Here is a 24,466-nt window from a genome sequence, read left to right as displayed (position 1 = left end):
GAATTTATTTCAATTGACTGATTTCCTTACATGAACTGTATATTTTTGTTCAGTATACATCTCTGTGCTGTAAGATCGTTTTTTATCACTGACAGGTTTGAATATTGTTTAGTTCCCTACGTTTCCTCCTCAAATACTTCTCCAAGACACTCGCTGCCATGCAGTGGTGTAGTCCAGGGTTTTCTAACTTTCTTCTGGTGTCCCCCTGGGTGCATGTTTAGTTTTTTACCCCTAGATTTCAAATAATATAAGCTTGACGATGAGTTGGTTATTTGAATCGGCTGTTGGGGCAAAAACACGAAACATGGCCCCAGGAAAGTTTCTAAAATGCCAATAGGCTCTGCGGTTTCATAGACAGAGATAGAAATATCCATTCTAAATTTAGAAAGAGGTGAAATAATAGATGCAACAACTATCATGGGTTGCAAATATGACTAGGATAATGCATTTGCTGCAAGACAATGAAAGAAAGTTCATTTGAAAACCAATAGAAATGAATAGCCATATGAGGAAGTCTTTAAAATAATTGCCTTAGTATTTCTATGGTGGGATTTTGGCTATAGTCTACTTTGCCGCAAGGTAAGACATGCCTCATAATACGAAGGAAAACATCCAGGTTTCCAACCATTAAGAAACAGGACAAATATAATGATAGATCTAACTGTCTTCTGGTAGATGGAAAGGCTTTCACGTTCTGAATTAAATATTAACTAGCTACAAAGTAGCATATCATGATTACTTGCAACGATGTTTGGCCACTTGTTTTGCAAACTCCATCTCGTGCATAGCCGCGGGAAGTAGGGGTGCTGAGGGTGCTGCAGCACCCCCTGAAAAATCGGAATATAATAGTTTTTTTATGTAAATGCTCATGTGTGTTACACAAACAACAGTTGTAGGTGCCTGCGCAGTTGAATTGAAGGGTAACTACACCAAAAAATCTAGTAAATGTATTGGATTTTTCCCAGACCTCAAAAGTCATCTCCCTGATTGTGGTTTAACTTTGAGAGCGAAAACCTGGACAATTTTGAAAATCAGAAACCTGTGGATTTCTGACTCAGTTGACAGCTTCATTTATCTATTTCAATAATAGGCCTACTATTAGCCAACTTGAACAGTATAGAAGTGAAAGAGCATTATGGGATTTATAATTTTAGGTAATCCAGAGTGTATGTCACTGTTTGCTATATAATTCTTAACACGGAGTGCCTTTCCTTCGCCGGGTGGGCCATTTGGAAAATTGTTGGCAAAATTAGAGTATACCCACTTCTCCAGGTACCACTACACCACTGCTGTGATGGTTACCTCCCCGACAAAAACTTGTAAATATCATTGGACAGGACGGGTGCCAGTGTGTGTGTGTGTGTGTATGAATTTTGATGAGCAATGTGTTTGGGTTTCTTCTTCCTCATTGTGTGTATTGGCAAAATGATCTTTGTGCTGGGCCAAGAACACAAATATTAAGATAAAAGTGGTAGTGCATATCTTTACAAACCCTCCCGTTCCATGTGTCTAAAGACACTTAAACATATTTAATTAATAATTACCCTCTTTGCAGGTTTCAAAACAGGATGTCCAGAGAAGGGCTCAATTAACTAGGCTACAATACTTCACAGCCTGTTGAAAGTTAGCCTGCGATTAGCTTTCTTTATCGTTAGTCCCTGAAGGCAGCTTGTGCTTTAGAGGATTACATAGCATTTACACTATACAAGCAGCACTCGCCTAGCCATGCTAGCCTCGCCCTCATGTGGGTACTAAGCAAGCTAAGTAGTGCCACATATCAACAGCCATTGTCAGCCAGTCCAGTAGGGATTGGAAGTTATGGTGAGCTTTGATTGGTTATAGTTCCACTTTCCCCAACTTTAGTCCCGTCCTGTTCAGCTCCCTCGCTTGTGCTCGCATTGCTCAATGGTCCCGGCCCACTCCGCTTCTCTCGCTTTCCTTCCATTGAACGTGAATGGCTCCCGATGTTTCGCCGTGCATTGGCGCTTCCTCGTGTAAATGGCCCGTTACACAGCAGGACCTGTGAACATAAAGCATCTCAGAGTGGTGTCTCAGAGTGCTGCTCTTTGATAAAGGTCCCTGTGGCCTAAAAGTCCACTGTAAACTGATCCTAGATTTGCACTACATGCTTTATGAATACAGGCCCAGGAATCTAGGTGTAGCCTGGCGTAAGTAGGGATTATCATTGTAAATACACGCTAGATTCTTCCAAGGTCTTGTTACATGTTTGCTAGTCAGTATCAATGAAATACCCAAGACCCATTCTGTTTCTGTGGGGCGTATTTTGAAATCACTTTTCTCGCAATGGATGTGGATTTCTGTGTCCCATAGGTCAGTGACGTGAGTTCCTCAAATATTTGCTCTGTAATTATAAAGTCCATAATAGTTCATTCTGTGCATTGCAATTTCTCGTGGAAGGACGCATGTAACACAACTGCTATTGTAGGTCGTGGAATGCAATAAGTTCACCACAGGAGTGCACAGGTTTTTCAACACTAATGATTTCAATGCTCTAGCTGCAGACCTCATCTCTCAGCCCCCTCTGTATACTGCCACCTACTGGAGACCTCATCTCTCAACCCCCTCTGTATATACTGTCACCTACAGAAGACCACATCTCTCAGGCGCTCAGTGACGAACTGCCCAGGGAAAACAAATCCCCTCTTTCAATTAGCTCCTGGATGCTTCTCTTTCTATTGGCTTCAAAATCAAATCAAATTTATTTGTCACATACACATGGTTAGCAGATGTTAATGCGAGTGTAGCGAAATGCTTGTGCTTCTAGTTCCGACAATGCAGTAATAACCAATGAGTAATCTAATCTAACAATTCCAAAACTACTACCTTATACACACAAGTGTAAAGGGATAAATAATATGTACATAAAGATATATGAATGAGTGATGGTACAGAACGGCATAGGCAATATGCAGTAGATGGTATCGAGTACAGTATATACATATGAGATGAGTAATGTAGGGTATGTAAACAAAGTGGCATAGTTTAAAGTGGCTAGTGATACATGTATTACTTAAAGATGCAGTAGATGATATAGAGTACAGTATATACAGTGGGGCAAAAAAGTATTTAGTCAGCCACCAATTGTGCAAGTTCTCCCACTTAAAAAGATGAGAGAGGCCTGTAATTTTCATCATAGGTACACTTCAACTATGACAGACAAAATGAGAGAAAAAATCCAGGAAATCACATTGTAGGATGTTTAATGAATTGATTTGCAAATTATGGTGGAAAATAAGTATTGATTGAATATGTCCATGAACACACCAGCCAGCTGGTCTGTGCATGCTCTGAGGATGCGGCTGGGGATGCTGTCTGGGCCTGCAGCCTTGCAAGGGTTAACACATTTAAATGTTTTACTCACGTAGGCTGCAGTGAAGGAGAGTCCTCAGGTTTTGGTTGCGGGCCGTGTCAGTGGCACTGTATTCTCCTCAAAGCGGGCAAAAAAGTTATTTAGTCTGTCTGGGAGAAAGACATCCTGGTCCGCGACGGGGCTGGTTTTCTTTTTGTAATCCGTGATTGACTGTAGACCCTGCCACATACCTCTTGTGTCTGAGCCGTTGAATTGCGACTCTACTTTGTCTCTATACTGACGCTTAGCTTGTTTGATTGCCTTGCGGAGGGAATAGCTACACTGTTTGTATTCGGCCATGTTTCCGGTCACCTTGCCCTGGTTAAAAGCAGTGGTTTTCATGTTGGATGATGACAAGGGGAGAGGGGCATGGGAGCTGAGGGCGGGGGGCCTGATAGATGTGAGGGGCCTGAAAGATGAGGGGGAGGGGCCTGAGAAATGAGTTCTCCAGAAGGTGTCAGTATAGAGAGAGGCCTGAGAAATGAGGGGCCTGAGAGATGAGGTGGACCCCTCTCGATCATTTGGAAAAATCAAGATTTCGCAAGGGTTTGCAACTTTGGAATTTCAGAAGGGGAGGTGCAAAGAGGGGGTGGAGCTACTGCCCTGCTTCCACTTAAATGTTCTAACAAGTCTGCAGTCTGCCCCCAGAACTTAATCGAGCATCTGATGCAATTGCGCAAGATTTTAGTTCTGACCTTCCGAGATGATGTGCATTGTATTATGTTATATATTCTCTTCTACCTCTGCCAGCTTCTGAATGAATGGAAGGTGTGTGTGTGTGTGTGTGTGTGTGTGTGTGTGTGTGTGTGTGTGTGTGTGTGTGCGCGCGGGCGTGCATGCGTGCTCGCTCGCTCGCCAGTTCCGTCTTCACACAGACACTGTTATTGTTGGCTTTTCAACCATGGCAGTGCTGACGTGTTGACAGTGTGAGTTGTGAATATTATAGTTTCACTGAACAATCATTACAAACTCCGATGACAGTGTTTGTTGCACAGTTAACAAAACCTGTTTATTCACAGTAGAATCATAGTAACAATACATTACATACTGACAACTACTATGCAGTTCCAAATGACATAGAAATAATATGTTTTCCCCGTATATTATCTCTACACTACAAACAGTATAAACATCTTGATAAAATCTTCACAGTCATCAATAGGATTTGGCATCTGTAATGTATGCCTGACTTAAAATTCTATACAATCCGTGATTTAATTCTTTGAGGTATTGTCAAAAATGGTCAACAACTAACACTGCTTCTAAAGCTTAAGTCCTAAATATGCCCTTAGATCTAAGATTATCCCTAAATCATATACATTTAGTTTGACACAGAAGTAGTAGGGTCTGCTGTATGCTCAAATATTGTGTCCGACAGAAACCATGACTTAATGAAAATCAGGAAAGAAAGAGAAAGTATTAGACAAAGGGCAAAGAGTTTGCAAAGGCATGGGTAGTAGGCTACTACAACCACCTACAAGGCTGACATCAAAACATTGCTTTGTGACAGTTCTATACTTTTTTTTTGCAGTTAAAGGCAACATGAATACTTTTTTTTTTAAGGTTATCATCTCCAAGTTAAACACCACAGTGCCATACAGCTTCCTTTACAAAAGTTAAAGTTCATCATCCTTCATACACCCTCTGTGCCAAATGGACAAAAGACTCCCACCACTGAACCCAAACCATCCACAAACACCCTTTTCACACTGTTGTGTTAACCAGGGGCAGAAAGGCCAGCTGGTGGTTCGGGTACATTTTTAGACCAGTATCCCTTTCTAGCTTGGGTTTTTGCACAAATTGATCATTATTTAGCTAATAATAGGGGCTTCAAGGAAAAAAATTGTCCGGTTTGGGGGCCTCGAGGAAAAACAATGGCCAGTGTTTTAGAAATGCCAGTGCCAATTTCTGGTCCCAGTCTGCCCCTGGTGTCGACCTGAACCTTACTGTGTTGGCTTAGATATGTTCTTTTCACAATGCCCTTTTCAGCATTGTTCTAGCAACTATGGTGGAAGCATACAAAGCAATTGCAGTACAGCTTGGTTCGGCTTTTGCTTGGCTTTGTAGTGTTAAGGGTAAATCCAATTCATAATCTTCACTCACAGTAACTCTCCCCCAGTCTCCACTAACAGCTGACGTCGTACACCTCTGTGTCCTGCTTGTTCTTCAGCTGTGAGCAGGAGGGACATCTGGGCCGAATCTTGAAGCTGAGCAGTAGCGCCACCCCCCCCACCACCTGTACACATCCCCCCACCCAGCCGAAGTAGAGCGACCCGGCCGGGTGGAGAGTGAGCTGTGGCAGCCTATGATGAGGTCTGTGGGGGGGTGTCTGCTCCATCCCCAGTATTCCAAGGTTGTGTGTGTACACCCCCAGGGCGGTTAGACTCAGCAGGCCTGACAGCGCCACTAGCAGGCCTCCCGCCGCCACCACGCTTCTCAGAGGCAGGTCGGTCCAGCACCTCACCCCCACACTGGCCAGCACAATGCCGGCACCACACAGGAACAAGGAGCTGAGCACAAGGCCTTGCGCCAGCCTCACCTGTGGGTCGCTCTGGTAGGCGCCTTCTACTGGCCAGCACTGCTTCAATTCCGAGTGGGCCACCTGTAGGCAGCTCTCCCATAGGCCATCGGTGCGCAGGAGGAGGCGGGGCTCAGCCCCGGCCACACCCACTAGCTGGGTCTGCCCCTCCCTCCACTGGGGCGTGATGGCTGCCATGAAGACCAGCACCAGGCCCAGAGGGGCGAACACGATGCCCATCACCATGGAGGCCGGGGTTTGCATGCTGCTGCTGGGTAATTTCGGAGGAATTTCTGGGTAATGGAGTTCTGGATGGGCTTCTGGATAATGTTCGACTCTAAGTGATGGTGGTAATGAAGGTCGACCTGTGGTGTAGGTTGACCTTGTTCAGAGACAAAGGATGGATGGTGGATCTGAGATCGTGGCCAGGTGAGTCACAGACAGTAGACGTCAGTCACACCTTGAGGTAGGACACCGTCAAGCTACATGGAGGAAAGAGGAGACATAAGACATTACCTCACCCAGTACAAAACCTTGCACTGACGCAAATATGACTGAATGTCCTCTGACCACAAACTCCAATTGACCTGATTTGGAATGTGCTGGATTTCATCCCCGTCTCTGAGAGATCAAACGGTCTTATATCTGGTGTAACTGTCTACGTGGCAGATCTAAATGGTTCCCTTCACCTTGCTGTGGTCTTCTACGCGTCCTTCACTCCTCACTGGGCTGAGAGAGAATATGTACATTGTTATGTCATGCCAATAAAGCAGAGAGAGAGTGAGTGAGAGAGCATATGGCTTCAGTGGTCTGCTGGAGGCTAGGAGAATCTAGATGCCCCTCTGTTGCTAAGATACACTAACCTGGCCAGTCTCACAGCCGCTTTATTACACTTGGAAACGTCGGATTGAAAGATACATTAGTCAATGAGTGTGTGTGAGTGCCTGTATATTCATACTGTTGAAGTCGGAAGTTTACATACACTTAGGTTGGAGTCATTAAAACTTGTTTTTCAACCACTCCACAAATTTATTGTTAACAAACTATAGTTTTGGAAAGTCAGTTAGGACATCTACTTTGTGCATGACACAAGTAATTTTTTCCAACAATGGTTTAAAGACAGATTATTTCACTTATAATTCACTGGATCACAATTCCAGTGGGTCAGAAGTTTACATATACTAAGTTGACTGTGCCTTAATTAAACAGCTTGGAACGATGTGTCATGGCTTTAGAAGCGTCTGTTTGGCTAATGTACATAATTTGAGTCAATTGGAGGTGTATCTGTGAATGTATTTCAAGGCCTACCTTCAAACTCAGTGCCTTTTTGCTTTACATCATGGGAAAATCAAAAGAAATCAGCCAAGACCTCAGAAAAAAAAGTGTAGACCTCCACAAATCTGGTTCATCCTTGGGAGCAATTTCCAAACGTCTGGAGGTACCACGTTCATCTGTACAAACAATAGTACGCATGTATAAACACCATGGGATCAAGCAGCCGTCATACACTCAGGAAGGAGATGCGTTCTGTCTCCTAGAGATGAATGTACTTTGGTGCGAAAAGTGCAAATCAATCCCAGAACAACAGTAAAGGACATTGTGAAGAAGCTGGAGGAAACAGGTACAAAGTATCTACAGTGCCTTGCGAAAGTATTCGGCCCCCTTGAACTTTGCGACCTTTTGCCACATTTCAGGCTTCAAACATAAAGATATAAAACTGTTTTTTTTTGTGAAGAATCAACAACAAGTGGGACACAATCATGAAGTGGAACAACATTTATTGGATATTTCAAACTTTTTTAACAAATCGAAAACTGAAAAATTGGGCATGCAAAATTATTCAGCCCCTTTACTTTCAGTGCAGCAAACTCTCTCCAGAAGTTCAGTGAGGATCTCTGAATGATCCAATGTTGACCTAAATGACTAATGATGATAAATACAATCCACCTGTGTGTAATCAAGTCTCCGTATAAATGCACCTGCACTGTGATGGACTCAGAGGTCCGTTAAAAGCGCAGAGAGCATCATGAAGAACAAGGAACACACCAGGCAGGTCCGAGATACTGTTGTGAAGAAGTTTAAAGCCGGATTTGGATACAAAAAGATTTCCCAAGCTTTAAACATCCCAAGGAGCACTGTGCAAGCGATAATATTGAAATGGAAGGAGTATCCGACCACTGCAAATCTACCAAGACCTGGCCGTCCCTCTAAACTTTCAGCTCATACAAGGAGAAGACTGATCAGAGATGCAGCCAAGAGGCCCATGATCACTCTTGATGAACTGCAGAGATCTACAGCTGAGGTGGGAGACTCTGTCCATAGGACAACAATCAGTCGTATATTGCACAAATCTGGCCTTTATGGAAGAGTGGCAAGAAGAAAGCCATTTCTTAAAGATATCCATAAAAAGTGTTGTTTAAAGTTTGCCACAAGCCACCTGGGAGACACACAAAACATGTGGAAGAAGGTGCTCTGGTCAGATGAAACCAAAATTGAACTTTTTGGCAACAATGCAAAACGTTATGTTTGGCGTAAAAGCAACACAGCTCATCACCCTGAACACACCATCCCCACTGTCAAACATGGTGGTGGCAGCATCATGGTTTGGGCCTGCTTTTCTTCAGCAGGGACAGGGAAGATGGTTAAAATTGATGGGAAGATGGATGGAGCCAAATACAGGACCATTCTGGAAGAAAACCTGATGGAGTCTGCAAAAGACCTGAGACTGGGACGGAGATTTGTCTTCCAACAAGACAATGATCCAAAACATAAAGCAAAATCCACAATGGAATGGTTCAAAAATAAACATATCCAGGTGTTAGAATGGCCAAGTCAAAGTCCAGACCTGAATCCAATCGAGAATCTGTGGAAAGAACTGAAAACTGCTGTTCACAAATGCTCTCCATCCAACCTCACTGAGCTCGAGCTGTTTTGCAAGGAGGAATGGGAAAAAATTTCAGTCTCTCGATGTGCAAAACTGATAGAGACATACCCCAAGCGACTTACAGCTGTAATCGCAGCAAAAGGTGACGCTACAAAGTATTAACTTAAGGGGGCTGAATAATTTTGCACGCCCAATTTTTCAGTTTTTGATTTGTTAAAAAAGTTTGAAATATCCAATAAATGTCGTTCCACTTCATGATTGTGTCCCACTTGTTGTTGATTCTTCACAAAAAAATACAGTTTTATATCTTTATGTTTGAAGCCTGAAATGTGGCAAAAGGTCGCAAAGTTCAAGGGGGCCGAATACTTTCGCAAGGCACTGTATATCCACAGTAAAACAAGTCCTATAGCGACATAACCTGAAAGGCTGCTCAGCAAGGAAGAAGCCACTACTCCAAAACCGCCATAAAAATGGACAATGACCCTAAGCATACTTCCAAAGTTGTGGCAAAATGGCTTAAGGACAGCAATGTCAAGGTATTGGAGTGGCCATCACAAAGCCCTGACCTCAATCCTACAGAAAATGTGTGGGCAGAACTGAAAAAGCGTGTGTGAGCAAGGAGGCCTACAAACCTGACTCAGTTACACCAGCTCTGTCAGGAGGAATGGGCCAAAATTCACACAATTTATTGTGGGAAGCTTGTGGAAAGCTTTGACCCAAGTTAAACAATTTTAAGGCAATGCTACCAAATACTAACTGAGTGTATGTAAACTTCTGACCCACTTGGAATGTGATGAAAGAAATAAAAGCTGAAATAAGTAATTCTCTCTACTCTTATTCTGACATTTCACATTCTTAAAATAAAGTGGTGATCCTAACTGACCTAAAATAGGGATTTTTTACTAGGATTAAATCCCAGGAATTGTGAAAAACTGAGTTTAGATGTATTTGGCTAAGGTGTATGTAAACTTCCGACTTTGTGCGTGTGTGTGTGTGTGTGTGTGTGTGTGTGTGTGTGTGTGTGTTACACTTTATGGTAGGGATAGTTAGGAACAGTGAGTAGTGACCTTGGTTATATTGAGACTAGGATGTAATTGGGTTGTTCTACTGTCTGAATACTGAATGAGTTGATCAGTGACAAGAATACTCAGGGGGCACACCTAGGCACACACACGGAAAATCCAGGAACAAACATCCCCCGGGTACAAACAACATCAGTCACCATCAGAGGGCTGCATGACAAACGTGTCCTTATAAAGGGATGTTCTTATCAAAAACATCAAGGCCATGTTCAGTAGGGCACACCATATTGAAGTGTTTTGAAATTGAACATAAAAATTAGCATTTCTCACTAGTCAAGTCCATGTAGTCCCTCCCTATTTTCAGATTTTTTTTCTCAACTTGGTGCCTGATAACACAACCCAGTTGTTTGATCCCAGTTTTGTGACAGTGTTTTATCCACCCCAAGATAATTACCCTCTTAGTTAATAGCAATCTAAAAGTATTCCTTTCATGATTTGCCACATAATAGCAATTACCACGCATGGATTAGACATTTGATACATTGTGTGAAGTGCTACAAGGCATCAATTAATTGCGTTGTGTGTTACAACATCATATTAGCATCTAAGTGGCTGCCATCATAGAAATATAATTACTAGAAGGGACATTCCCATTCAAGCCAATTATGCTATAATGGTTGGACTGGTAATTATTTTTCTATGACGGCCATACAGCAGATACAGATGCTGCTAGGCTGCAGCATAGAGCGTTAGAAACAGTTGCTCAGTCTGTATCTCTTTGATTCTTCACTGTTTCTGGTGATTTATTTATTGAAGGAGTCCTACTGAGCCCCTTCCCACTGGTAGGGTGTGTGTTTATGAATTTGTGATTGCGTATGTGCACGTGTGTGTGCATTCACGCATGTGTGTTTGATTGTAGCATTTTTCACTCCCGCTATTTTGAAATAACCTTGTTGTGTATTTCTATTTCCCCTAACGCTGCTGTGTGTGTCTGTATGTGGATCAGACTAATTACAGACAACATGGGGAGATTGCAATGGGAGTTTGTCTGCAGCCTCCCAGGCAGATTGTTGATCTGTGGGTTTGGATGCAGGGTGGATGCGAGTACATTGATGCTCTGGGGAGATTATATAATAATTGTTAATTAAAAAATTGTTACTCAATTGCATACGCCTCTCTCCTCGGGTTATCACTAGTTAACACAGCCAAAAGTCCAAATTGGTTGTATCGTAAAAAAAAATCATAATTAATTAATTTAAGGTTAGGGTTGGGCATAAGGTTAGCATTGTGGTTAAGGTTATGGTTAATTTTAGGTTCAAAATTGCATTTTAAGATGAGAAATTGTAGAAATAGGCACCCCTGGGAACCATTGACCAACACTTTGGTTCCTACCCTGTCATTACTGCAACCTGGCCTTTTCATTAGTCATGCCAAATAACAAACAACATGCCAATATGGCCAATAATCATGGCAATAATAATTCTATTTTTATGATTCTGTCACGTCTACTCCCGCTCCCCCTCTGGCGTTCGACGTTGCCGGTTTACTAATCACTGGCTCTGACAACGTTCATTACGCACACCGAGCACCATCATTATGCGCACCTGCGCCTCATCATGAGACACACCTGGACTCCACCATTTCACTGATTACCTCCCCTATATCTGTCACTCCCTTAGTTCCATTCCCCAGGTAGTATTGGTTATGTGTTCCATGTCCAGATGCTACTCTTGGTTTGTATCGTTCCATGTATTATTAAATTCACCACCTGCTTCTCGACTCCGAGCGTCTCTGTCACAGAATACTGCCTCAACAAATGGAAGCAGCAGGGAATCAGAACTCCCAGACGGTCGACGAACAGGGATATCTACTTCGTCTGCACCACGACCAGCTGGTACAACTGGGGCGGCTATGGAGGTCCTTTGCGTTCTTCAACGTCTCGAACATACCCAGAAGGTGTTACCTTCAACTACCGGAAGATACTCTACCACCAGTCAACCCAGCAAGCCAGGACACCAGTCCATTCAGCAGTCAGCCCAGGTTAGCAATGCCCGTTTGTACCTCCCGGACAAATGACGGAACCCCATCTAAATGCTGTGGCTTCCTACTCCAGTCCTCCCTCTATTTTACACACCAGACGGACCTCTCGGTGGTGGGAGCTCCCAAGGTTGCCAAGGTTATTTCTCTGCTGGCTGGGCAGGCCTTGGAGTGGGCTACGGCCATCTGGGAAAGAGGAGGCGTTCATGGCTCTGTTCAGAGGTATCTTTGATCATCCGCCGGAGGGCAGAGAGGGGGGTGAGCACTTATTCCAACTACAGCAGGATGACCAGACCGCTGCCGAGTACGCGCTCTCCTTCGGGACAGTAGCAGCGTCCAGCGGATGGAATGAGCCAGCGGTCCAGACAGAACTGGCATGTCGTGACGACAACCTCTCCTTGGATGCACTCATCGCGATGGCCATCTGGATAACCTACTTCAGGAGCGTCGGTACCCTCATCGCTTCTCTCCCTCCCTCGGTGACCACTCTGGTTCAGAGCTTTAACCCATGGAGGTAGGGGTCACACGCCTCCTCGCAGCTGAGCGACGCAGGCGGAAACAGCTGGGGCTCTGTCCCTATTGTGGTCAAGGGGGGCGCCAGCTTCAGCAGTGTCTGGTACGTCACAACTCGGGATACACAAGAGCAGAAGGATAGTCTTGTGATCTTCCACCTCCTGGGGCAGGTGTGAGTATTCTTCATCATTTTCTGCCAAACCCTTTTTAGTGTCGCTCACATTAGCTATCTGTCCCTCATGTACTGTTTCTACAGCGTTAGTGGATTCTGGTGCCCTGGGGAACTTTATTGACCAGACCCTTGCCTCTCTGAACATCACCTCATACCCCCTCTCCGTTTCCGGTTTCAGCCCTTGATAATTGGCTACTAGGATCCGGCACCATTACACACCACCACACCACTACCCGTGGAGTCCATTAATCATGAAAACATTCCCTTCCTCATTAGTGCACCAGCTCACAAGATCATCATTGGCCTCCCATGGCTCTGACGCCATAATCTCACCATCTCAAGGTTGAGGTTGAGAATCACGGCCTGGGCAACTGAATGCCGGAGGACCTGCTTTCCCATCCCCTCTCGAGTCATAGCCCATGTGGTCTGGTACGTAGATATTCTCCAGGCTCTGGAGAGGGAACACACACCCACTACCTGACCTCCTGAGCGCATCTACATTTCCACAGGGACAAAGGATCGGCTGCTGACCTGGGTGCACACAGCTGTTGTTGCTGGCCATCCAGGGATCACCCGTACTATTCAAGCTCTCTCCAAAAAGTATTGGTGGTCCACCTTGGCCCTGTTCTATGTGTGACAAACTAAATCCCCCCTGCATGCTCCAGCAGGGAAACTCCTTCCCGTGCCTCAGCGTCCCTGGTGTCACGCCCCGACCTTAGTTATCTTTGTTTTCTTTGTTATTTTGGTTAGGTCAGGGGGTGACGAAGGTGGTATGTGTGTTTTTGTTTTATCTAGGGTTTTTTGTATTCTATGGGGTTTTGGTATTCTAGGTATATGTAGGTCTATGGTGGCCTGAATTGGTTCCCAATCAGAGACAGCTGTTTATCGTTGTCTCTGATTGGGGATCCTATTTAGGTTGCCATTTCCATTTAGGTATTGTGGGTTATTTTCTATGTGTAGTTGCCTGTCAGCACTCTTGTTATGTACAGTGCCTTGAGAAAGTATTCGGCCCCCTTGAACTTTGCGACCTTTTGCCACATTTCAGGCTTCAAACATAAAGATATAAAACTGTATTTTTTTGTGAAGAATCAACAACAAGTGGGACACAATCATGAAGTGGAACGACATTTATTGGATATTTCAAACTTTTTTAACAAATCAAAAACTGAAAAATTGGGCGTGCAAAATTATTCAGCCCCTTTACTTTCAGTGCAGCAAACTCTCAGTGAGTTTCAGTGAGGATCTCTGAATGATCCAATGTTGACCTAAATGACTAATGATGATAAATACAATCCACCTGTGTGTAATCAAGTCTCCGTATAAATGCACCTGCACTGTGATAGTCTCAGAGGTCCGTCAAAAGCGCAGAGAGCATCATGAAGAACAAGGAACACACCAGGCAGGTCCGAGATACTGTTGTGAAGAAGTTTAAAGCCGGATTTGGATACAAAAATATTTCCCAAGCTTTAAACATCCCAAGGAGCACTGTGCAAGCGATAATATTGAAATGGAAGGAGTATCAGACCACTGCAAATCTACCAAGACCTGGCCGTCCCTCTAAACTTTCAGCTCATACAAGGAGAAGAGTGATCAGAGATGCAGCCAAGAGGCCCATGATCACTCTGGATGAACTGCAGAGATCTACAGCTGAGGTGGGAGACTCTGTCCATAGGACAACAATCAGTCGTATATTGCACAAATCTGGCCTTTATGTAAGAGTGCTCAAGAAGAAAGCCATTTCTTAAAGATATCCATAAAAAGTGTTGTTTAAAGTTTGCCACAAGCCACCTGGGAGACACACCAAACATGTGGAAGAAGGTGCTCTGGTCAGATGAAACCAAAATTGAACTTTTTGGCAACAATGCAAAACGTTATGTTTGGCGTAAAAGCAACACAGCTCATCACCCTGAACACACCATCCAAACTGTCAAACATGGTGGTGGCAGCATCATGGTTTGGGCCTGCTTTTCTTCAGCAGGGACAGGGAAGATGGTTAAAATTGATGGGAAAATGGATGGAGCCAAATACAGGACCATTCTGGAAGAAAACCTGATGGAGTCTGCAAAAGACCTGAGACTGGGATGGAGATTTGTCTTCCAACAAGACAATGATCCAAAACATAAAGCAAAATCTATAATGGAATGGTTCAAAAATTAACATATCCAGGTGTTAGAATGGCCAAGTCAAAGTCCAGGCGCTACAAAGTATTAACTTAAGGGGGCTGAATAATTTTGCACGCCCAATTTTTCAGTTTTTGATTTGTTAAAAAAGTTTGAAATATCCAATAAATGTCGTTCCACTTCATGATTGTGTCCCACTTGTTGTTGATTCTTCACAAAAAAATACAGTTTTATATCTTTATGTTTGAAGCCTGAAATGTGGCAAAAGGTCGCAAAGTTCAAGGGGGCCAAATACTTTCGCAAGGCACTGTAGCTTCACGTTCGTGTTGTTTTATATAGTTTTGTTCAGTGTTCGTTATTTATTAAAGTAGTATTTACGCCTATCACGCTGCGCCTTGGTCTCATCAATATGACGAACGTGACACCTGGTCTCATCTATCCATTGATTTTGTCACTGATCTCCCCTCTGACGGATTCACCACCATTTTGGTGGTTGTGGCTAGATTCTACAAATCCTGTTGTTTTATCCCTCTCTCTGGTCTCCCTACTGCTCTCCAGGTCACTGAGGCACTGTTCCAGCAGGTCTTTCGGCATTAAGGCCTTCCGGAGGACATCGTCTCCGACCGTGGCCCCCAATTCACATCACGTGTATGGAGAACCTTCATGGAGATGATCGGGGTCACGGTCAGCCTCACTTCCAGGGATAGGCCTCAGTCTAACGGGCAAGTTGAGAGGATGAACCAGGAGCTGGGAAGGTTCCTGAGGAGCCACTGCCAGGACCAGCAGGGGGAGTGGGCCCGATTCCTTCCCTGGGTGGAGTATGCCCAGAATTCATTATGTCACTCCTCCAACGGGCTGACTCCCTTCCAGTCTGTTCTGGGTTATCAGCCAGCCCTGGCTCCGTGGACCCCGGGCCCGACCAAAGCTCCTGCGGTGGATGAGTGGTTAAGACACGCAGAAGTGTGGAGCGATGCCCTCCGCAGGGAGGTTGCTGTGTTCCATCCTGGTGACCACGTCTGGTCCTCTACCAGGAACCTCCCACTCCGCCTGCCCTGCAAGAAGCTGAGCCTCCTGTTTGTGGGACAGTTCAAGGTTCTCCGGAGGGTCAACAAGGTGATGTATAGATTACAGCTCAATAGTGACTACTGTATATCACCTTCCTTTCATGTCTCCCTTCTCAGGCCAGTGGTTCCTAGTCTCCTGGCCGAGGCTGTCCTCCACGACACCCCTCCGCACCCTTTGGACATCGAGGGAGGTCCCGCCTATGCCATCAGATCCGTACTGGACTCCCGACGTCGTGGGGGTCGGCTCCAGTACCTGGTGGACTGGGAGAGGACATTCTGGATGCCAACATCATTCGTGATCTTCGCCGCCCGCTCCTTGCCCTCGAGGCCGTGCCCCTGGCCAGAGTGGGGCGGGGGGGAGGTTACTGTCACATCTACTTCTGCTCCCCCTTCGACAGTTTGCTAATCATTGGCTCTGACAACCTTCATTACGCACACCTGGCGCCATCGTTACGCGCACCTGCACCTCATGAGACACACCTGGACTCCACCATTTCACTGATTATCTGTCACTCCCTTAGTTCCATTCCCCAGGGAGTATTGGTTGTGTGTCATGTCCAGACGCTACTCTTGTTTTGTATCGTTACATGTTTCTTGTATTATTACGCACCTGCTTCTCGTTTCCCAGCATCTCTGTTAGTTTCCAACTTTTGACCGAAGTGTGTTGCTCTACACTGAGTGTACAAAACATTACTAATATTGCGTTGCACTCCCTGTTGCCCTCAGAGAAGACTAAATTCGTCTGCATGGACTCTATGAGGTGTCGAAAGCGTTCCACAGGGATGCTGGCCCATGTTGACTCCAATGCTTCCCACAGTTGTGTCAAGTTGGCTGGATGTCCTTGGGTGGTCGACCATTCTTGATACACATGGGAAACTGTTAAGTGTGGAAAACCCCATCAGAATTGCAGTTCTGGACAGGCACATACTACCATACCCCGTTCAAAGGCACTTAAATATTTTGTGGTGTTCATAACTCTTATGAGTGCTCCAAACTTTCAATGCGGAGCACCAGTGATACCAATGAAAAATATTAATTTAGAGCCCTGCCTGTGACTGGCTTCGATTCCATCAGATTGAGCGTTAACCTGCATTGGCATCCGTATAGTGGATGTTTTGGTGGGGTTGGAGGTGTAACTGTGGTATGAGCAGACAAATAGGTGAGCGGCTAATCTCGTGTCAAGAAACTCCCTTATTATTCCTACCAAGTTAGAAGTTTGAAATGGCGATATAAAGTGTAGGCTAATGCAGGTTTTCATGTTTAGTTGATGGGGGATTTATAGCCCATCAGTCTTATCTGTCTTAAACAATAGAGCATCGCGCATGTAAGTGTTTGAACTTGTAGCGCAGCTGCATGAAATTCTAATGAGGCTGCATGAGATTCTAATGAGGCTGCATGAGATTTGTCGGATTATAAAGTCGGTGGTTTTGTTGCATCCAATAGCCGTGCCCGCGGTAAACTAGCGTAAGGAGCCGCTTGTGGATTTGACAGCTCCAAATCTAGGTCCAACTCAGACACGGCCAAAACAACCCCTACGTGGGTGTCGGCTAGCTCGGATCTGATAGAATCTAGCCCTGAGTGAACATGGGCACTTGGGCAGTGACATTTTCACTATCAGCATCTGGCTTTATCGTTGTCGTTTATTTTTTGATCCTGGCATTATCACTGAATAATGGATGATATGTACCACAAATTCAGCACATACAGTATGACCGCTGTTGACCAATTAAAGTAGCTGTCCAGTGTTCCAGATATCTGTGAAATATGACTTAAACGGCCAAATGCAGCGTTTTTTATATCAACATCAAATAATTTCTGGGTAACAATGGAATAATATATCCCCCCCCCCCCAATAATTTTTTTTGCTAAAATGTATCAAGAATTTTGCTAGGACTGTTTGGGAGTGGTGGGGAGGGGGAAATGAGAAACTAGCTGTTATTGGCAGAGAGATTTGGAAATCTCTTTGTTAGTGGTCTATTTACCGCATGATAATCTCACAAAAAACGAAACTCTTGCCCATGGAAACCTGCCGATTAGAATGTCTTGTGTGAATTGTATTTTCAATGAGCAACTATCAGGAAATATCACTGTTAAAAAACATTGGACGTTTACAGTGTTCGTATCATCAGCTTTTGTACAATATGATGCAAAACACAGGAAACTGAATTTTGACTGCACTGGGTCTTTAAAATGAATTACAATATTAATTAAGTCGATATTCCAGAACAGCTTCAATGCGCCTTGGCATAAATTCTACAAGTGTCTGGAAATCTATGGGTGTTTTGTTGATGGTGGTGGAAAACACTGTCTCAGTATTCAATTGGATTGAGATCTGGTGAGTGAGACACACACACCTTTTAAATCCCCTATGCTCCTTTGAGATCCCTCTTTAAAAGTCACTGAGATCTCTTCTTCTAGCCATGCCATCCAAAATAATGGGCAACTGGGCATGATTATACATGACCCTAAGCATGATGGTTTGTTTGAATTTCTAAATTAACTCAGGAACCACACCTGTGTGGAAGCAGCTGCTGGATGTGGAGGTTCTGGGCTGGTGTGGTTACACATGGAGAAATGCTAACTAACAGGGATGTAAACAAATTTGTGCTAAAAATTTGAGAGAAATAAGCTTTTAGTGCATAAGAAAAAAAACATGTATTTATTTTTGTTCAGCTCATTGAACATGGCACCAACACTTTACATGTTGCATTTATATTTTTGTTCGGTATAGCTAAGTTTGCCACCATTCTAGCTAACTGCTTCTAAACAAAGAACATCATGTCATGTTGCAAGCAGATTTCAAGCATTTTTTGAAACAGTGTTTTTTCTGCAAGTAAAGGACGAGTCAGCAACTTTATTTGGGTATGAGTTAACAGAATGAGCTTTTAAAAATTAGATTTCTTGGGACAGTTACTTTAACCTACTTTACACTTTCATTCTGGCAGGTATTGGAAACTGTGACATATTCACCAGAAATGTTATTACAGTGGCTTGCGAAAGTATTTTTTCTATTTTGTTGCCTTACAACCTGGAATTAAAACAATTTTTTAAGGGGTTTGTATCATTTGATTTACACAGCATGTCCACCACTTTTAAGATGCAAAATAGTTTTTATTGTGAAACAAACAAGAAATAAGACAAAAAAACAGAACTTGAGCGTGCATAACTATTCACCCCCCCCCCCCCCCCCCCAAAGTCAATACTTTGTAGAGCCACCTTTTGCAGCAATTACATCTGCAAGTCTCTTGGGGTATGTCTCTATAAGCTTGGCACATCTAGCCACTGGGATTTTTGCCCATTCTTCAAGACAAAACTGCTCCAGCTCCTTCAAGTTGGATGGGTTCCACTGGTGTACTGCAATCTTTAAGTCATACCACAGATTCTCAATTGGATTGAGGTCTGGGCTTTGACTAGGCCATTACAAGACATTTAAATGTTTTCCCCTTAAACCACTCAAGTGTTGCTTTAGCAGTATTCTTAGGGTCATTGTCCTGCTGGAAGGTGAACCTCATCCCAGTCTCAAAAATTTCTTTTTTCACTTTTATTTAACGAGGTAGGCAAGTTGAGAACAAGTTCTCATTTTCAATTGCGACCTGGCCAAGATAAAGCAAAGCAGGTTGACACATTAAACAACACAGAGTTACACATGGAGTAAAACAAACATACAGTCAATATTACAGTAGACAAATAAGTCTATATACAATGTGAGCAAATTAGGTGAGATAAGGGAGGTAAGGGCAAAAAAAAGGCCATGGTGGCGAAGTAAATACAATATAGCAAGTAAAACACTGGAATGGTAGATTTGCAGTAGAATAATGTGCAAAGTAGAGATATAAATAATGGGGTGCAAAGGAGCAAAATAAATAAATACAGTAGGGGAAGAGGTAGTTGTTTGGGCGAAATTATAGATGAGCTATGTACAGGTGCAGTAATTTGTGAGCTGCTCTGACAGCTGGTGCTCAAAGCTAGTGAGCTAGATAAGCGTTTCCAGTTTCAGAGATTATTGTAGTTCGTTCCAGTCATTGGCAGCAGAGAACTGGAAGGAGAGGGGGTGACCAGAGAGACATACACCTGCTGGAGCGTGTGCTACAGGTGGGTGCTGCTATGGTGACCAGCGAGCTGAGATAAAGGGGGGACTTTACCTAGCAGGGTCTTGTAGATGACCTGGAGCCAGTGGGTTTGGCGACGAGTATAAAGCTAACGGCCAGCCAACGAGAGCGTACAGGTCGCAGTGGTGGGTAGTATATGGGGCTTTGGTGACAAAACAGATGGCACTGTGATAGACTGCATCCAATTTATTCAGTAGGATATTGGAGGCTATTTTGTAAATGACATCGCCGAAGTCGAGGATCAGTAGGATAGTCAGTTTTACAAGGGTATGTTTGGCAGCATGAGTGAAGGATGCTTTGTTGCAAAATAGGAAGCCAATTCTAGATTTAACTTTGGATTGGAGATGTTTGATGTGAGTCTGGAAGGAGAGTTTACAGTCTAACCAGACACCTAGGTATTTGTAGTTGTCCACATATTCTAAGTCAGAACCGTCCAGAGTAGTGATGCTGGACGGGCAAGCAGGTGCAGGCAGCGATCGGTTGAAGAGCATGCATTTAGTTTTACTTGGATTTAAGAGCAGTTGGAGGCCACGGAAGGAGAGTTGTATGGTATTGAAGCTCATCTGGAGGGTTGTTAACACATTGTCCAAAGAAGGGCCAGAAGTATACAGAATGTTGTCTTCTGCGTAGAGGTGGATCAGAGACTCACCAGCAGCAAGAGCGACATCATTGGTGTATACGGAGAAGAGAGTCGGCCCAAGAATTGAACCCTGTGGCACCCCCATAGAGACTGCCAGAGGCCTGGACAACAGGCCCTCCAATTTGACACACTGAACTCTCAGAGAAGTAGTTGATGAACCAGGCGAGCCAATCATTTGAGAAACCAAGACTATCAAGTTTTCCGATTAGAATGTGGTGATTGACAGAGTCGAAAGCCTTGGCCAGGTCAATGAATACGGCTGCACAGTATTGTTTCTTATCGATGGCGGTTAAGATATCGTTTAGGACCTTGAGCGTGGCTGAGGTGCACCAATGACCAGCTCTGAAACCAGATTGCATAGCGGAGAAGGTGCGGTGGGATTCAAAATGGTCGGTAATCTTTTTGTTGATTTGGCTTTTGAAGACCTTAAAAAGGCAGGGTAAGATAGAAATACAGTGGGGAGAACAAGTATTTGACACACTGCTGATTTTGCAGGTGTTCCTACTTACAAAGCATGTAGAGGTCTGTAATTTTCATCATAGGTACACTTCAACTGTGAGAGACGGAATCTAAAACAAAAATCCAGAAAATCACATTGTATGATTTTTAAGTAATTAATTTGCATTTTATTGCATGACATAAGTATTTGATACATCAGAAAAGCAGAACTTAATATTTGGTACAGAAACCTTTGTTTGCAATTACAGAGATCATACGTTTCCTGTAGTTCTTGACCAGGTTTGCACACACTGCAGCAGGGATTTTGGCCCACTCCTCCATACAGACCTTCAGGTTTCGGGGCTGTCGCTGGGCAAAACTGACTTTCAGCTCCCTCCAAAGATTTTCTATTGGGTTCAGGTCTGGAGACTGACTGGCTAGGCCACTCCAGGACCTTGAGATGCTTCTTACGGAGCCACTCCTTAATTGATGCCCCACGAGGTGAGATCTTGCATGGAGCCCCAGACTGAGGGTGATTGAAAGTCATCTTGAACTTCTTCCATTTTCAAATAACAGTTGTTGCCTTCTCACCAAGCTGCTTGCCTATTGTCTGTTGTCTGTCAACATGCCTTTTGGTGAACACCAAACGTGTTTGCTTATTTTTTTCTTTAAGCAATGGCTTTTTTTCTGGACACTCTTCCGTGAAGCCCAACTCTGGAGTGTCCGGCTTAAAGTGGTCCTATGGACAGATACTCCAATGTCCACTGTGAAACTTTGCAGGTCCTTCAGGGTTATCTTTGATCTCTTTGTTGCCTCTCAGAATAATGCCCTCCTTGCATGTTCCGTGAGTTTTGGTGTGCGGCCCTCTCTTGGCAGGTTTGTTGTGGTGCCATATTCTTACCATTTTTTAATAATGGATGGGATGTTCAAAGTTTCAGATATTTTTTTATAACCCAACACTGATCTGTACTTCTCTACAACTTTGTCCCTGACCTGTTTGGAGAGCTCCTTGGTCTTCATGATGCCACTTGCTTGGTGTTGCCCCTTGCTTAGTGGTGTTGCAGATTCTGGGGCCTTTCAGAACAAGTGTATATATACTGAGATCACGTGACAGATCATGTGACACTTAGATTGCACACAGGTGGACTTTATTTAACTAATTACATGACTTCTGAAGGTAATTGGTTGCACCAGATCTTATTTAGTTATTTTGTCCATTACATGAAATCCAAATAAAAATCCATTTAAATTACAGGTTGTAATGCCACAAAATTGGAAAAATGCCAAGGAGGATGAAAACTTTTGCAAGGCACTGTAATTTACTATTTTGAATCATAGAAAGTTCCAAACTTTTAAAAGTAATTTCTATCATTTTCCCTCTCATTCTTTTGACATGCTCACCTTCATGGCCACCCAGAGATGATCAAGTACAAATGAGCAAATGCGGCCCCTGATGACACCTGTGTCTCCAAGGCTGTGTTTAAACAGGCAGCCCCATTCGGATATTCTGCCAAAAGGTCAGAGTTGGGCTGTCTGTGTAAATGCTGTCGGTGTAAATGCTGTCTGTGTAAATGCTGTCGGTGTAAATGCTGTCGGTGTAAATGCTGTCTGTGTAAATGCTGTCTGTGTAAATGCTGTCTGTGTAAATGCTGTCGGTGTAAATGCTGTCTGTGTAAATGCTGTCTGTGTAAATGCTGTCGGTGTAAATGCTGTCGGTGTAAATGCTGTCTGTGTAAATGCTGTCGGTGTAAATGCTGTCTGTGTAAATGCTGTCGGTGTAAATGCACCCTGAGACATTGAGCAGCAGGACACATTTTACATAAGATACAGATGTTGGCATAGCAACTTTCAGAATAATAATCAGGGGAAACTATTAGAAATGCGATAAAGGTTTGAATTGAAAGATGAGAACCAGGGAGGAAGAGGTGAAGCGAAAAGGGTAACTCGGTCCACAATCGGTCTCCTCCAGAAGGTGGCGTTTAAAAAAAAAAAAATTGCCCACCAAGCGAGTCGTTTTTGTATGGAGGTCCATGAGAGAATGTCGAATTTGGTCCCCAGAAACTGTAATAGCTTATTTGCTATGTGAGGCTTATTTGATTGAATAGAAGTGTTGTGATGTGTAGGTTGTTACGAATGTACTAATATAAGTACACACACGTGGCATACCGGCAACTTTTAGAAAAACTATTTTATATGGTGTTGTGCCTGTTTTTCACACTATCTTCCTTCTCATTGGCTAGAATGGTCCCACATGGTATTCACTTCGTCTCTCCTGCCTCTTCCTCTCCGAGGACAGCGAATCCCATTGTTAGACATGAGACTTGACCATCTCGTCATTATATACGTATCATTGTGACGACTCAATACTCTCTCTAAGCGTGTTTAGTTTCTCACAAAATGTTCGATGATTCACAGACATCCTACATCCACACACACTCTTTCCCTCATTCGCTGTCATATTGATTGCACTGTAAGCCAAACCGAATTAGAAGGACACACGTACCATTCAGGTGAGGTAGTAGCGGGCTCCACGTCTTGCCTGCTCATCCTCTGTCCGTCTGTACTCCTTACGTTATTCCTTCTAGTAGGATCCTATGCTTGCCCTATGCATCTCTTACCCTTTCTCTCTCCTCCCCTCTTTCTCTTGTCTCGATCACGGGTCACGGGAGGATGGCTGTGTTAGATTTCAGATGTAGCCGAGTGTGCATTCAGCCTCTCTCTCTCTCTCTCTCTTTCTCTCTCTCTCACTTATATTTCTCTCGCTCTCTCTTTCCTTCTGTCTCTCTCATCTCTGGTACCCACTGGATTCACAAACCCGCTCTTGCTGTCTTTCGCTTCTCTTTTATTCTTCTCTCTTCACTTTCTCTCCATCTCCCTCTCTCTCCCCCTCTCCCGCTCTCTGTCTCCTCTTTGGTGCCCAGTGAAGGATGCCCAAACACTCCACATAGGTACGTGTGCTGCCTGCTATATAAGTTGTGTCCGCACTAGAAGCAGCTCGCATGCTGGAACAAACGGGTAAGGATAAGGAAGAGGCAAGAGGGTTCATCCAATAAACTGGCTAAACAGACAGACAGGCACACACGTGCACATAGACACAGACTCATGCATACAGTACACTCATGTATACACACACACTCAAGATGATAGAGATACTTAACCTTATTGTTAACAGAATAAGAATTTGGTTTGTGATGGCTGATATAAAATAAGCAGACAGGACTAGATAGACACACACGTGTACATATATTAAGCAACAAGCTCTCACAGTCTCACTGCAGAATAAGATGTTTCTCCAAACATCAAATTTCAAAGAGTATTTGACACTCTGGGTTGACTCCTTCAGAGTCCTCCTGCTCAGTATCATTCCATTTCTCAAAACATCACATTTTGAAGTTGCTCCAAATGTCAAATTTGTAAGGTTAAGGGTTAACGTTTGGGATAGGTCTAAAACAAAAAAACATGGAGTGAACACTCAACCTTCTGATCCAGAGTCATGGGATTAACGGCAAAACCCAAGCCTACTTGATGGCAATAGAGCTCACTGTTGCCCCTAGTAGCCGGTTTAAAAGGCATTCCCAA

At 43.8% G+C, this 24,466-nt stretch overlaps 1 protein-coding gene across 1 annotated transcript; it reads right to left on the bottom strand.

Moving 5' to 3' along the window:
- Positions 1-5,495: 5,495 nt before the first annotated feature.
- On the bottom strand, positions 5,496-6,234 carry LOC139384130 (claudin 23-like). The gene has a single exon (XM_071128804.1). The coding sequence runs from the start codon at positions 6,150-6,152 to the stop codon at positions 5,496-5,498; it is 657 nt and encodes a 218-aa protein (XP_070984905.1). The 5' UTR covers positions 6,153-6,234.
- Positions 6,235-24,466: the final 18,232 nt, after the last annotated feature.

This window comes from Oncorhynchus clarkii, chromosome 25 (genome assembly GCF_045791955.1).
Source record: "Oncorhynchus clarkii lewisi isolate Uvic-CL-2024 chromosome 25, UVic_Ocla_1.0, whole genome shotgun sequence".
Classification (NCBI taxonomy): domain Eukaryota; kingdom Metazoa; phylum Chordata; class Actinopteri; order Salmoniformes; family Salmonidae; genus Oncorhynchus; species Oncorhynchus clarkii.
Note: the sequence above shows the minus strand (reverse complement) of the source record. Positions and strands in the feature narration are given on the sequence as shown.